The sequence below is a fragment of the Oncorhynchus mykiss genome, chromosome 26, assembly GCF_057628025.1.
Source record: "Oncorhynchus mykiss isolate SJ-2025 chromosome 26, ASM5762802v1, whole genome shotgun sequence".
Classification (NCBI taxonomy): domain Eukaryota; kingdom Metazoa; phylum Chordata; class Actinopteri; order Salmoniformes; family Salmonidae; genus Oncorhynchus; species Oncorhynchus mykiss.
This window is the reverse complement of record NC_143047.1, coordinates 15,845,342-15,857,585: the sequence shown is the minus strand read 5'-3', so window position 1 is coordinate 15,857,585 and position 12,244 is coordinate 15,845,342. Positions and strand designations below refer to the sequence as shown.

Genomic DNA, 12,244 nt, shown 5'->3' with positions numbered 1-12,244 from the left:
TTCAAATGTATCACTCTATCATAGATACCACAGGCCATAGATATATACTGTATAACTCCTAACTGTGAATTCCCTCCTCTTGTACACCAAACTGTTTTTTGAATGATGGTACAACACAATAAGAGATCTCAACCACATCCTCCTTATTAACAGAGAGTGTAAGTGGTGTCAAGTTAAAGCAGGAGAAATGCTCTTTGGCATAGCGGTAGGATGGTGAGATGAAGACCGTAGCCCAGGCCCCAGACTAATGATGTATTTCATCACCAGGTCTCCATATTGATTGTGATCCAATAAAGCTGAAGGGGGCCCGGGGCAGAGAAGGGAGGCAGGCAGGGAGCTAGAGAGGCAGGGATGGGAGGCAGGCTGGGAGGCAGAGAGGCAGGGAGGATGTAACAGGGTTATACCCAACCTCTATACGGCCTTGTTGCTACTGATAATCACATCTACATCCTGCCTGCCAGCTGGACCTCCAAACTCAATTTTCATATGGAGAGAAATATCGATTTGGAAATGCAATGAGTTTAAAGGTAGGTTAGCATGTGTTCACTCCTCTTCAGAAGTCACTTCATCCAATGACCATGGATCATGGCAGACGTTTCGGATGAAAGAGCCTTTGGAGAGCTGTTTTCAAAGTTGTCCAAATGGAGTGCTTCGCCAAACCAAATGAAAAACGCAAAATGAAGACACAAAATCTTGTCTTTGATTGCAGACATATGGTAGTGACCTCTGGATCATATTGTGGTCAGTTGTAGTAGCAGAGAATAACCACATGGTGTCACCCCTCACAGCACAATGAAAAGCATTTCAGGTTGCTTTCAGAGTTACCCACATGGTGTAATAAAGTTACCCATCCTGCATCATAGCCATTTAATTTTCACCAGTTTGTGATTATTATAATATGTGACACTGTGGTTCATTGAAATCTTAATGAGCATTAGAATCAGATTTGAATGATACTGTACATAAGAACATACAGTAAGTTTATAGAAGACGTGAATATTTCACAAATAAACAATGTCAAAATGACTCAGCGATGTTCAACATTTGAAAACATGATATGAATTCAATAAGCTGTGAAATTGACTTGAGAGACTTGTGTACTTCTGGAAAGCCCTTTTAAGCAGTCATTGCTATGTACATGTTGGGGATCCTTTGGTCCAATCGATGTTCCTTTAGCCATGGTCCTTTTGTTGACGATAGTGTGTTTCTTTGTGCCAGTCATAATCAAGTCACACTATGATGAAGTCATTTACACAGAGCAAACATAAGGGAATGGGTAGGCAGCAGTACAGAGTTACACATTGACATGGTTTCAGAGTCTGGTCCTTAGCAACTAAGAGATCACTACTACACCACACTTTAGCAATCAGAAACGTATCTACATACAGAGAAGTGACATGGACCAGCTGGCAGCAGCTTGCCTTCCTCCATAATCTGGTTCCCTTCCGTTCACAGAATTGGTTCGTCTCAGCTTCTTTGGTCCGCATCACTGGGTGATCCACAACATGACTGTATATGTATGATTTAAAACACTCAGTCACTGTGTAATTGTTGTGTGTATGAGTGGGTCACATATCGAACAATAGGAGGGGCTGGATAAAGAGCCCAGCGGTCCCCAGGATACACACCAAGATGAACACCCAGAGGAATATCCTGTCGATCACCATGGCAACATACTTCCAGTCGTCCTGGACCTGAAAGACAGTTGTCAGAGACACTAAATGGTAGATACAGTATAGACCTTGAATATTTTCTTAGCTATTGTGAATGATGTACATGTGATACGTCTCGACTTACCTCCTTGGCTTCATTCTGTATTCTCATGTTTTCGGCGATGTACTTGACACTTTCCATGGCCTCCCTGACCTCCGGTGAGAAGTGAGGGGACAGGGTCATCAGCCTGCCATCCAAAGACTCTGAGCTGGAGCAGGAGCTTCCACCGCCTCCACAGACCCCCCCAATCCCAGCAGCCCCTCCTCCACTGTGGGTCCCGATGCTCCCCACCCCGCCACTCCCTCCTCCCGTCTCAGTGGGCAGCTTGGTGGACCTCTGGCGCCAGCAGCAGTTGCAGCGGCCCTCGCGACACAGGAAGCTGGAGCCCGCATTGACCGAGTCACCACCACCACCAAGGCTAAGGTTATTGAGGTTGGTGAGCTCCGTGCTGATGAAGAGGCGCTGTCGCTGGGCCAGGCTTGGGAGCACACTGGCAGCCACGGTGGAGACCAGGACCTGGGGCTTCTGCTGCCCCTGCAGGGTTCCTGTTGTGTGGACCACACAGGGCCGCGAGGCTGGGGGCATCAGCTGCTGAACAACCCCCCCAGGCTCAGGCAGCCTCTCAGGGTCCCTCTCCGGCCGGGTCATGAACATGACCCTGGGTAGAAGCCCCAGGAAGACGCTGCGCACCCAGCACGGCATGGTGTGGGTCTTGGGCGTTCGGTAGTGCACGTTCAGCACGAACACAGTGATGACGATGGAGAGGGTGACGAAGATCATGGTGAAGAGGAGGTACTCCCCGATGAGGGGGATGACCAGCGACGTAGACGGGATGGTTTCGGTAATGACCAGGAGAAACACAGTGAGAGAGAGGAGGACGGAGATACAGAGGGTGATCTTCTCCCCACAGTCAGAAGGCAGGTAGAAGACCAGCACAGTGAGAAAGGAGATGAGCAGACAGGGGATGATCATGTTGATGGTGTAGAAGAGAGGCAGCCGTCTGATGTACAGGGAGTAGGTGATGTCTGTGTAGATCTCCTCACAGCAGTTGTACTTGATGTCGTGTTTGTAACCCGGGGCATTGATGATCGTCCACTCGCCACTCTCCCAGAAGTCATGGAGGTTGATGGTGGAGCCAATCAGAACTAGGTCTATCTTGGCCTTGTCGTATGTCCAGGAGCCAAACTTCATGGTGCAGTTCTGGTAGTCGAAGGGGAAGTAGGTCACGTCGATCTTGCAAGAGCTCTTGAAGATGGCCGGAGGGATCCAGGTCACATCCCCATTGTAGCGAAGCAGGGCCTTGGTCTTATCGTCCACCTGGAAATCTCCTACTGCACTGTGGCACAGAGAGAGAGGGAAGGTGAGGAGACAGAGAGAGAGAGATGGGGTGAGAGAGAGAGAGAGAGAGAGAGAGAGAGAGATGGGGTGAGAGAGCGAGATGGGGTGAGAGAGAGAGATGGGGTGAGAGAGAGATGGGGTGGGAGAGAGAGAGAGATGGGGTGAGAGAGAGAGAGAGGGTGAGAGAGAGAGAAATGGGGTGAGAGAGAGAGAGAGAGAGCGAGAGATGGGGTGAGAGAGAGAGAGATGGGGAGAGAGAGAGATGGGGAGAGAGAGAGATGGGGAGAGAGAGAGAGAGAGAGATGGGGAAAGAGAGAGATGGGGTGAGAGAGAGAGAGAGAGAGAGAGAGGCAGACAGAGAGAGGGAAAGACAGATAGACAGAGAGACAACAGGGAAGGAGGAGGGTGGATGAGTCATTGAAGATTACTTGGTGGACCTCTGGCTGTAATATAAAGGATGTAATATAAACAACGGACTATTGTCCCTCAGCTAAATTAATCAGAAAGAAGCCCTGAGGCTCCATCATTTGATAACACTGTCTGATAGGCTTTACATGCACACCATTATAAATAATCTACAGTATATGAGGGCCTTACTTAAGAAATGAGTGTCATGTTCTGGTTTTGTATCATCTACTCAGTCATTTCAATGTCAAAGAAGAAATCCTTGAACTCAGTTATGCACGGTACATATTATTATTGCAACTGCATGTTTAACTCACTTATTGTACAGCACGATATCTGGCTTCCATATCCTGCTAGAAGGCACTCGAATGAACTCCACTCCTCCAAAGTTTTTGGGATCCCACCTCAGTTTGTAGTCATTCCAGATCTGAAGAGGTAGTAGGTTGTCTCATATCATTAGATAAAACTCTTTTATAAAACCCACACACATTTCAAATGACACGTTCTATATTTTTGATCCATTGACAGTTAACGGATGGCCACGTTTTTTGAACCAAATATCCACATCTGTGCTTAACCCTCATTCATCTTATACATGACCATCTGTTTGTCAACATGCCTAGTATAAGGGACCGTGTGTATATGGTAACAACCCAGTCACATGTCAATACAGTCGAGCCAATCACAAGAGGGTTGTGAAGAACCACTTAATCCGTTAATTGAGACACAACCTCTGTGCTGTAGGACTGTGTCACTTATATATTCTCCCTCTTCGGTCATGAGAAAGACATAACTCTTTCATCTAATTAACCATTCAATTAACGGATGGCCACGTTTTTCGATTACAGTTTTTCTCAATTGCTAAAACACAATTTCTGAAACCTTGCTCCATTTCCTGAAAACATTAAACACAAAACCTCATCTTCAAGCACTATTTACATAACCTCTGACTCCTCTTGCAAAGTGAAACATTCGCCTCAAAACAGTTTTACCTGTGTTCAAAATCAAACACGGCTCTCAAATCATAAACAAAGTGATCAAAATGATATACACTCTCAAGCAGTCAGTAAACAATACACCGAAAAATAGAAAACACATTGTTCAAAACATACAATTCTCAGGGAGAAGTACATTTTTAATCTAAAAAAAAATCATATTTTTCCGCCATTGTCTTTTGATGAACGAAAACATGTTCTATCATAGTAGCTCAAATTTGATCAGAAATTACTACTCTGCTTTGCTCTTTGCAATTTTGTTTTTTGTTCTTCCACCTCCTTGTACCCCTTTGTCTGTGATACTCTAATTCTTGTTCTTTCTTGATATGAACCTGCAACCAGTCAAAATCGATTGAGCAGTCAGTACTGTTAATAAATGGAAATCACAATGTTCAGGGCCGTACAATTTGTCCATTGTACAGTATACAGCCTACAATGCACTGTACTACAGTATCCATTCTCAGACTTTCTCCTTCCCACCTTCAACAACCTGTTTGCTCTCTGAACTGGCTTATATTGGTTGTGTCACATCATTTGAAACAGGTTAAATCAATTTTGAGTGGTTGTGTTCAATCAATGACATATGTTCTCTATTTGTATTTGATTGTTGCCACTTGTGTTTACCAGTATGGATGACATGTGCATTAGAGTGCAGAACGTGTTTTGAGAATGAGAATGTGTTTAGACTTTTGCTGAAAAGTCTAAGTGAGATCTGAAAATTATGTTTTACCACGTGAAATAGTTTAAGTTATTGACAACAGACTGCATAATTAGCTAAATGAGTCCAGGCAACTGAGAACTTTGTTCAGCCAATGGGTTATAGTGTTTTAGCAATTGAGAAAAACTGTAAGTGGTTCTTCACAACCCTCTTGTGATTGGCTCGACTGTATTGACATGTGACTGGGTTGTTACCATATACACACGGTCCCTTATACTAGGCATGTTGACAAACAGATGGTCATGTATAAGATGAATGAGGGTTAAGCACAGATGTGGATATTTGGTTCAGATTTTTATACATCTGGATACCAGTTCCGTTTCATTTCCCTCAGAATGAGCTCATCTCAGCGTGTATCACGACAATATCAGCAGCACCAGGTGGGGTCAACCATGTGACAAAACCAGAAAGCCATGCAACAGTACAGTCCCTTGTATTCTCTGTAGCCCTACACTATGTGATCATATGGATAGAAATGTAACCCAGTCATGGCATATTATCTCTGGATAGAAATGTAACCCAGTCATGGCATTTTATCTCTGGATAGAAATGTAACCCAGTCATGGCATATTATCTCTGGATAGAAATGTAACCCAGTCATGGCATATTATCTCTGGATAGAAATGTAAACCCAGTCATGGCATATCATCTCTGGATAGAAATGTAACCCAGTCATGACATTTTATCTCTGGATAGAAATGTAACCCAGTCATGGCATATTATCTCTGGATAGAAATGTAACCCAGTCATGGCATATTATCTCTGGATAGAAATGTAACCCAGTCATGGCATATTATCTCTGGATAGAAATGTAACCCAGTCATGGCATATTATCTCTGGATAGAAATGTAACCCAGTCATGGCATATCATCTCTGCATATCATCTCTGGATAGAAATGTAACCCAGTCATAGCAGGGTAAATCTATGGCTCATAAATCTGTGTCAGAAGGCTAATATCCGGAGTGTTAAAAGCATTTTCCTGATGAATAATGTAAGATATCATTATGGCCTCCAGGAATCATGTATGATAGTTTTTAGTTTTTATTTAACTAGGCAAGCCAGTTAAGAACAAATTCTTATTTACAATGACGGCCTACCTCGGCCAAACCCTAACCCGGATGACACTGGGCCAATTGTGTGCCACCCTATGGGACTCCCAAACACAGCCGGTTGTGATACAGCCTGTGATTGAACCAGGGTCTGTAGTAACACCTCTAGCACTGGGATGCAGTGCCTTAGACCGCTGCGCCACTCAGGAGCCCAGTAGGTCAAGTAGATGTAGTGGAGTGATTTGTTTAAACAGTAATTCATATACACATACAGTAGGAGATGGATGAAGATTATACTTACATGTCTCAGCCACAGGTTTGTCTCCATAATCTGGTTAACTTCATCCTGAGAAAAAGAAAAGAAGAATTTACTCTAGGAAGGACAAGTTGACCAGAGGCTAAATGCGGGGGTTCATGAACTGTAGGAATATTTCAGAGTTAGAAAGGGGGCACGCTGTCAGGAGCAATCATCTTCCATACAGGATGGCAGGGTGAACAGAGTGTTCTGTCCTGGGTCTATCCCTGGCTGGAGTTACACAGGGAGGGGACACTACACTGAGAGGAACACATGGGTCCTCCAGCCCACTATATGACAGCTTCAGCCTCTAGGCCCTTGTCTGCAGGCTGTCACTCACGATGTGCTGGTTAGGGCCTGACACTGTCTCAGCTCAGGTGGAAAAGAAGAGGGGAGTATGGAAAAAGAAAGAAATAGAGAAAGAAGAAGAGAGAGGGAGCTTCTCAATTTGTCAAAAGTCTGTCCTTTCCTCAACTCCTCTGTCCTCCTCTCCTCCATGACCCAGAAACCGATAAATGATTGAGTGGTCGAGGAGAGTGTCAATTCGTTAGTAGGCGAACGGAGAAGTGTCCTCCACTCCTCGATATCCTCCTCTCACCGAGGATACTCATAAGTATCCTTTTGGTGGCTAGAGTGGAAGTGTTTTAGAATCTGTGACACACCCTTTGAATCAGCTGTTGTTTTTTACAAGGAGAAAAGTATGGACACATTTAAAAATGATACGCTACTTAAATTGTTATCTATAAAATGTTTTCTACAGCCAGCTTAATTCATTTTTGGCACTTATTTATGGATTCCACCCCTGTAAACATCATTTTCCTGAGTGGAGAAGGAGAGTCTCATTTCATACAAGCAACCAAGTTTCATACAACCAAGTTTCCTCTCCTCACCTCCGCTCCTCAATTACCTTTGTGGACGGAGGATAGGAGGCGAACAAAAACAATTTAGATTTTCCCAGACAGCCAGACAGACAGCGACAGACAGACAAACCAAAAGACCAACAGACAGACAGAACCCAGCTCATAACATTAACCATTCATGTGTCCTGATGAGCTCCCAGCAGACACGCCAGGTGTTGGCTCTAAGATGAGGAAGACTGCTGCAGGTCGATACAGTGCAGGTGGTTCTGGGGTTGCAGAACTAGGTCAGCCCTGTATGTCCCTCCAGGCAGACTGAGGAACCATTATTTAAATGAGAGATTATGTCTGAGCCACCTGGAAGAATGGGCGTTTTAAATAAGCTAATAGTCCAGCTATAAGCAGGCTGAAGTATCCGAGTTGTAGAGGGGTTGGAAGAGTGTGAGGCGTGGGGAGGAAATCATGGTCATCCATAAAAACAGGAAGCTCTTCTGTGCTGTTAAATGGGCTGAGGTCAGGGAAATATGTGTCATGTGTCATGTTCAGAAAAGAGAGGTTCTGGATTGGAGCCCAGTTCCTCCAAAAGAAAGCTCTACAGAGGATATTTACTGAAATGGAATAGACTCGTGGTGTCCATGTTTTATTCGACATTTAACAAGAACCTGCTCAAAATGTGGAACCATAATAAACACTGATCATGACAAGACATGGATAAGTGGTCCTTAACTGAATGTACCTAGCTTCTATCTGTTACACTAATCACACAGGTTATTCCACTGCTAGTTGTATAAGGCCTGATGTAGCACAAAGTGGCCCAAATGTGTTGTTCATCTATGTTATAAAGTATACACAGGGAGTAAGTTCCTGAGGGATTTTATGTGGCAATACCCAGCACATTAAGATCCCTGTTACATAAGGGGCCAGGCAGTATTGTGGTATAATAATACATCTGTTCATTTGTGAGTGACGCCCTTCTTCCCTCCCCTTTTAAGTGTAATTAAAGTCATCCACTCTGGAACAGTTTGAGGCTGGCGAAACAGCTGCCGCTCTCCTCGTCAAATCTCCTCACAGCGAGCCCCCGGCCAAAACCAGGCATTAAAACCAAGGGCACTCATGTGAAGTGGCAGTGATTGAGCGAAAGGGGCTCAGAGATGGGAGGAGTGAGGGAATCAGAGAGCTGACATTTCCCATCTTCTCTTGACCAATCAGACACCCACTCAGCCGTTCAATCTGACAAGCTCTGTTGGGTCCAGGCTCAGGCTGATATCCCCCACTAGCCCCAGAGAGTCTCATTTACAGCAGGGCACATCTCAGGTGTCCTGGATAGAACCCGGAACATGCCACTCTTCACTTGGGTGTGTCATATGAGACCATACACATATAGTTAAGTTGAGACCCATCCATCCACCCACACACAGCTGTTCTCAACATTGGCTAGAATCAATGCATATTCATTTAAGAGAATGCACAGAGGCTCTGTGCTCAATACGTTATTTATGGAATGATCTGTTTCTCCCTGTCAGAGCCTGGCCTCTCAAAGTCTGTACTGTGTGATATACGCTCCACTGTCCGAGAGTGGAACTCTCAAACACCAGGGAGACATACAGCATAGCAGCACAGCAGAGGCACTGAGGACGCAGTCGCCATCCCTCTCTCTCTCTCTCTCTCTCTCTCTCTCTCTCTCTCTCTCTCTCTCTCTCACACACACACAAGGACATACACATTCTCTAACTATCTCTGTCTCTCTCTCTCTCTGTCTCTCTCTCTCTCTCTCTCTCTGTCTCTCTCTCTCTCTGTCTCTCTCGCTCTGTCTCTCTCTCTCTCGCTCTCTCTCACACACACACACGGACACACGCGGACACACACATTCTCTCTCTCTCTCTGTTTCTGTCTCTCTCTCCCTCTCTCTCTCTCTCTGTTTCTGTCTCTCTCTCTCCCTCTCTCTCTCTCTCACACGCACACACACACACATTCTCTCTCTTTCTCTCTCTCTCTCTCTCTCTCTCTCTCTCTTTCTCTCTCTCACACACACACACACACACACACACACACACACACACACACACACACACACATGCTCACACAAGCTCACACACACACTCACCACTTTGACCAGCTGGGACATGGACACCTCAAACTGCACGATAACTGGGTCAGACACATTCTCCACTGGGCGGATGTACTGATTGTAGCTGGAGAATATCACTGAGAACAACCTGTGTTCTGCCTCAGAGCAGGAGCCTCCTGAATAAGAGAGGTGGGGATGGAAGGTTAGACACAGACAACATCAGTTGCACCTGTTGTAGCCTATGGTGATGGAGTGGACAAGTCCATCTTTCAGTATTCTTGTTGTAGAGTAGACTGATCCTGAGTGACTAAATCTTTTGGACTTATTTGGTGTTCTCCTTAGCCAATGACACTCCCTCAATTGTCCCTATTTTCTAACTATATACTATATATTCGTCCCTGAGTAAATTCAACAGGTAGGTTAGTTTATTCGTTTCAGTTAGACTGTTTTTTCCCGCTTAGATTGCCAAGCAGGGAGATCGGCATTATTTTCTTTGAAGTTCAGATGTCATACAGTAGCCTAATACAATTGACTCAGACAGGCTACCTTGTAGGCTACCTTGGAATCAAAGAAATCACACATCTGAGTGACCGAAGATTGACATCAAATGTCAGCAACATGCTTTGCTTTTCAATAAACGAAATAAATGTACAACCATTTATTAACGGTTCATATACAATGAATGGCACGTACTGTTTAAAATAAAAAATAGGTGCGACAAATATCTGGGAATGGTTTATAACATTGCCGTCTTTGCTGAAAGTATTAGGCTATAGCCCATAAAGAACGAAACATCAGTTCTCCAGATTTTGAGGTTCACTAAAAGCATGAGGAAACCACACAAATTAGATATTTAAACGGTCTATTTCTTAATGACATCCACGAGAAACAAATGTTAAAAAACTATTTAAAATAACAATAAGCCAATAACTAAAATATAAAATGTTATTTATATTAATTGTGGGCTTTCTAGGCGTTCCAAGTATAGGCTATCCATGCAAGAATATTCCGTTTTATCATTGTCATTATTGGCCAGCATTATGTTCGGTATCTGATATTACTTGAATTGAATACAGTATGATATTAATTGAATACAGCATTAAAGCAACAAGTAGATGGCTCATATCAAGTTAAACTGTACGCTACTCACCCGACAAAATTGAAAAAAAGAAGAAAAAATGGGCGTTCATTGTTAATTAAGGATTGCAGAAAATGAATCCTCAATCTATCAGGATACGGAGGCAAAAGAAGAGAGAAAGTGGGAAGTGGGAGTAATGAAAGCGCGCGGTGCCGACAAACTGCTACAGACGCTGGGAGGCAAACTGCGCGCGAGTTGAGGGACGGTTGCAGGAAAGGGAGGGTGAGAAAACAGGGTAGTCAATCATAACGTCGCCGCTTTAACCCCCACAGCCGGGTAGTTTCGGGAATTGGAGTCACCTCGCACCAGACTGCTTTCACAGTCGACGTTTGTATATACTGTATGTATCACTAATAACGAACGTCATGTATTTGATTTCTGGCCTAGGCCTATAGAATGCAGTCTATCATCTCAACAGAATTGATAACTCATCGTTCCATTCTATTTGGGTGGGGCTAGGAGACTATATGGATGGGGCTAGGAGACTACATGGATGGGGCTAGGAGACTACATGGATGGGGCTAGGAGACTATATGGATGGGGCTAGGAGACTATATGGATGGGGCTAGGAGACTATATGGATGGGGCTAGGAGACTACATGGATGGGGCTAGGAGACTATATGGATGGGGCTAGGAGACTATATGGATGGGGCTAGGAGACTACATGGATGGGGCTAGGAGACTATATGGATGGGGCTAGGAGACTATATGGATGGGGCTAGGAGACTATATGGATGGGGCTAGGAGACTACATGGATGGGGCTAGGAGACTATATGGATGGGGCTAGGAGACTATATGGATGGGGCTAGGAGACTATATGGATGGGGCTAGGAGACTACATGGATGGGGCTAGGAGACTATATGGATGGGGCTAGGAGACTATATGGATGGGGCTAGGAGACTACATGGATGGGGCTAGGAGACTACATGGATGGGGCTAGGAGACTATATGGAGGGGCTAGGAGACTATATGGATGGGGCTAGGAGACTATATGGATGGGGCTAGGAGACTATATGGATGGGGCTAGGAGACTATATGGATGGGGCTAGGAGACTATATGGATGGGGCTAGGAGACTACATGGATGGGGCTAGGAGACTATATGGATGGGGCTAGGAGACTATATGGATGGGGCTAGGAGACTACATGGATGGGGCTAGGAGACTACATGGATGGGGCTAGGAGACTATATGGATGGGGCTAGGAGACGATACGGATGGGGCTAGGAGACTATTCAGTTCACAAATTCAAACGAAATTCCTTGTTCAAATCAAATGTATTTATATAGCTCTTACATCAGCTGATATATCAAAGTGCTGTACAGAAACCCAGCCTAAAACCCCAAACAGCAAGCAAATGCAGGTGTAGAAGCACGGTGGCTTGTTGACATTGAATCAATGATTCGTTCAGATGTATGAAAGTGGCTGAAAATACCTGGTTGACTTGGTGTAGACTGTTGTATAATGTAAAGTGGCACACTATGTGAGTGTTAGAACTGAGGGCAAAAGCACAGTATCTGGCGTTTCAAAGGCGAGACCGCTTCAATTCACGCGAAACAAGAGTTCATCGCCATGGACAGAGGTATACTGTTGCACCACTCGGTCATCGACGACTTGTGGTAACTGGTAACGTTTTACGTACGTGATACAATATACTATTGTTCTT

At 44.6% G+C, this 12,244-nt stretch overlaps 1 protein-coding gene across 1 annotated transcript; it reads right to left on the bottom strand.

Moving 5' to 3' along the window:
- Positions 1-852: 852 nt before the first annotated feature.
- Positions 853-10,917, bottom strand: LOC110506460 (neuronal acetylcholine receptor subunit alpha-3). Its single transcript, XM_036964255.2, has 6 exons — positions 10,590-10,917; positions 9,476-9,615; positions 6,521-6,565; positions 3,774-3,883; positions 1,798-3,049; positions 853-1,694 (listed from the first exon to the last, which is right to left on the bottom strand). The coding sequence occupies exons 1-6, from the start codon at positions 10,627-10,629 to the stop codon at positions 1,569-1,571; spliced, it is 1,713 nt and encodes a 570-aa protein (XP_036820150.1). The 5' UTR covers positions 10,630-10,917; the 3' UTR covers positions 853-1,568.
- Positions 10,918-12,244: the final 1,327 nt, after the last annotated feature.

Bases quoted from the DNA above. Each gene is read 5' to 3' on its own strand.
- LOC110506460 (XM_036964255.2), bottom strand. From the start codon at position 10,629: ATGAACGCCCATTTTTTCTTCTTTTTTTCAATTTTGTCGG. The intron at 9,616-10,589 runs GTGAGTAGCGTA...TCTCTTATTCAG, and splicing joins CTTTTTTTCAATTTTGTCGG to GAGGCTCCTGCTCTGAGGCA. The intron at 1,695-1,797 runs GTAAGTCGAGAC...ACTGTCTTTCAG, and splicing joins TACAGAATGAAGCCAAGGAG to GTCCAGGACGACTGGAAGTA.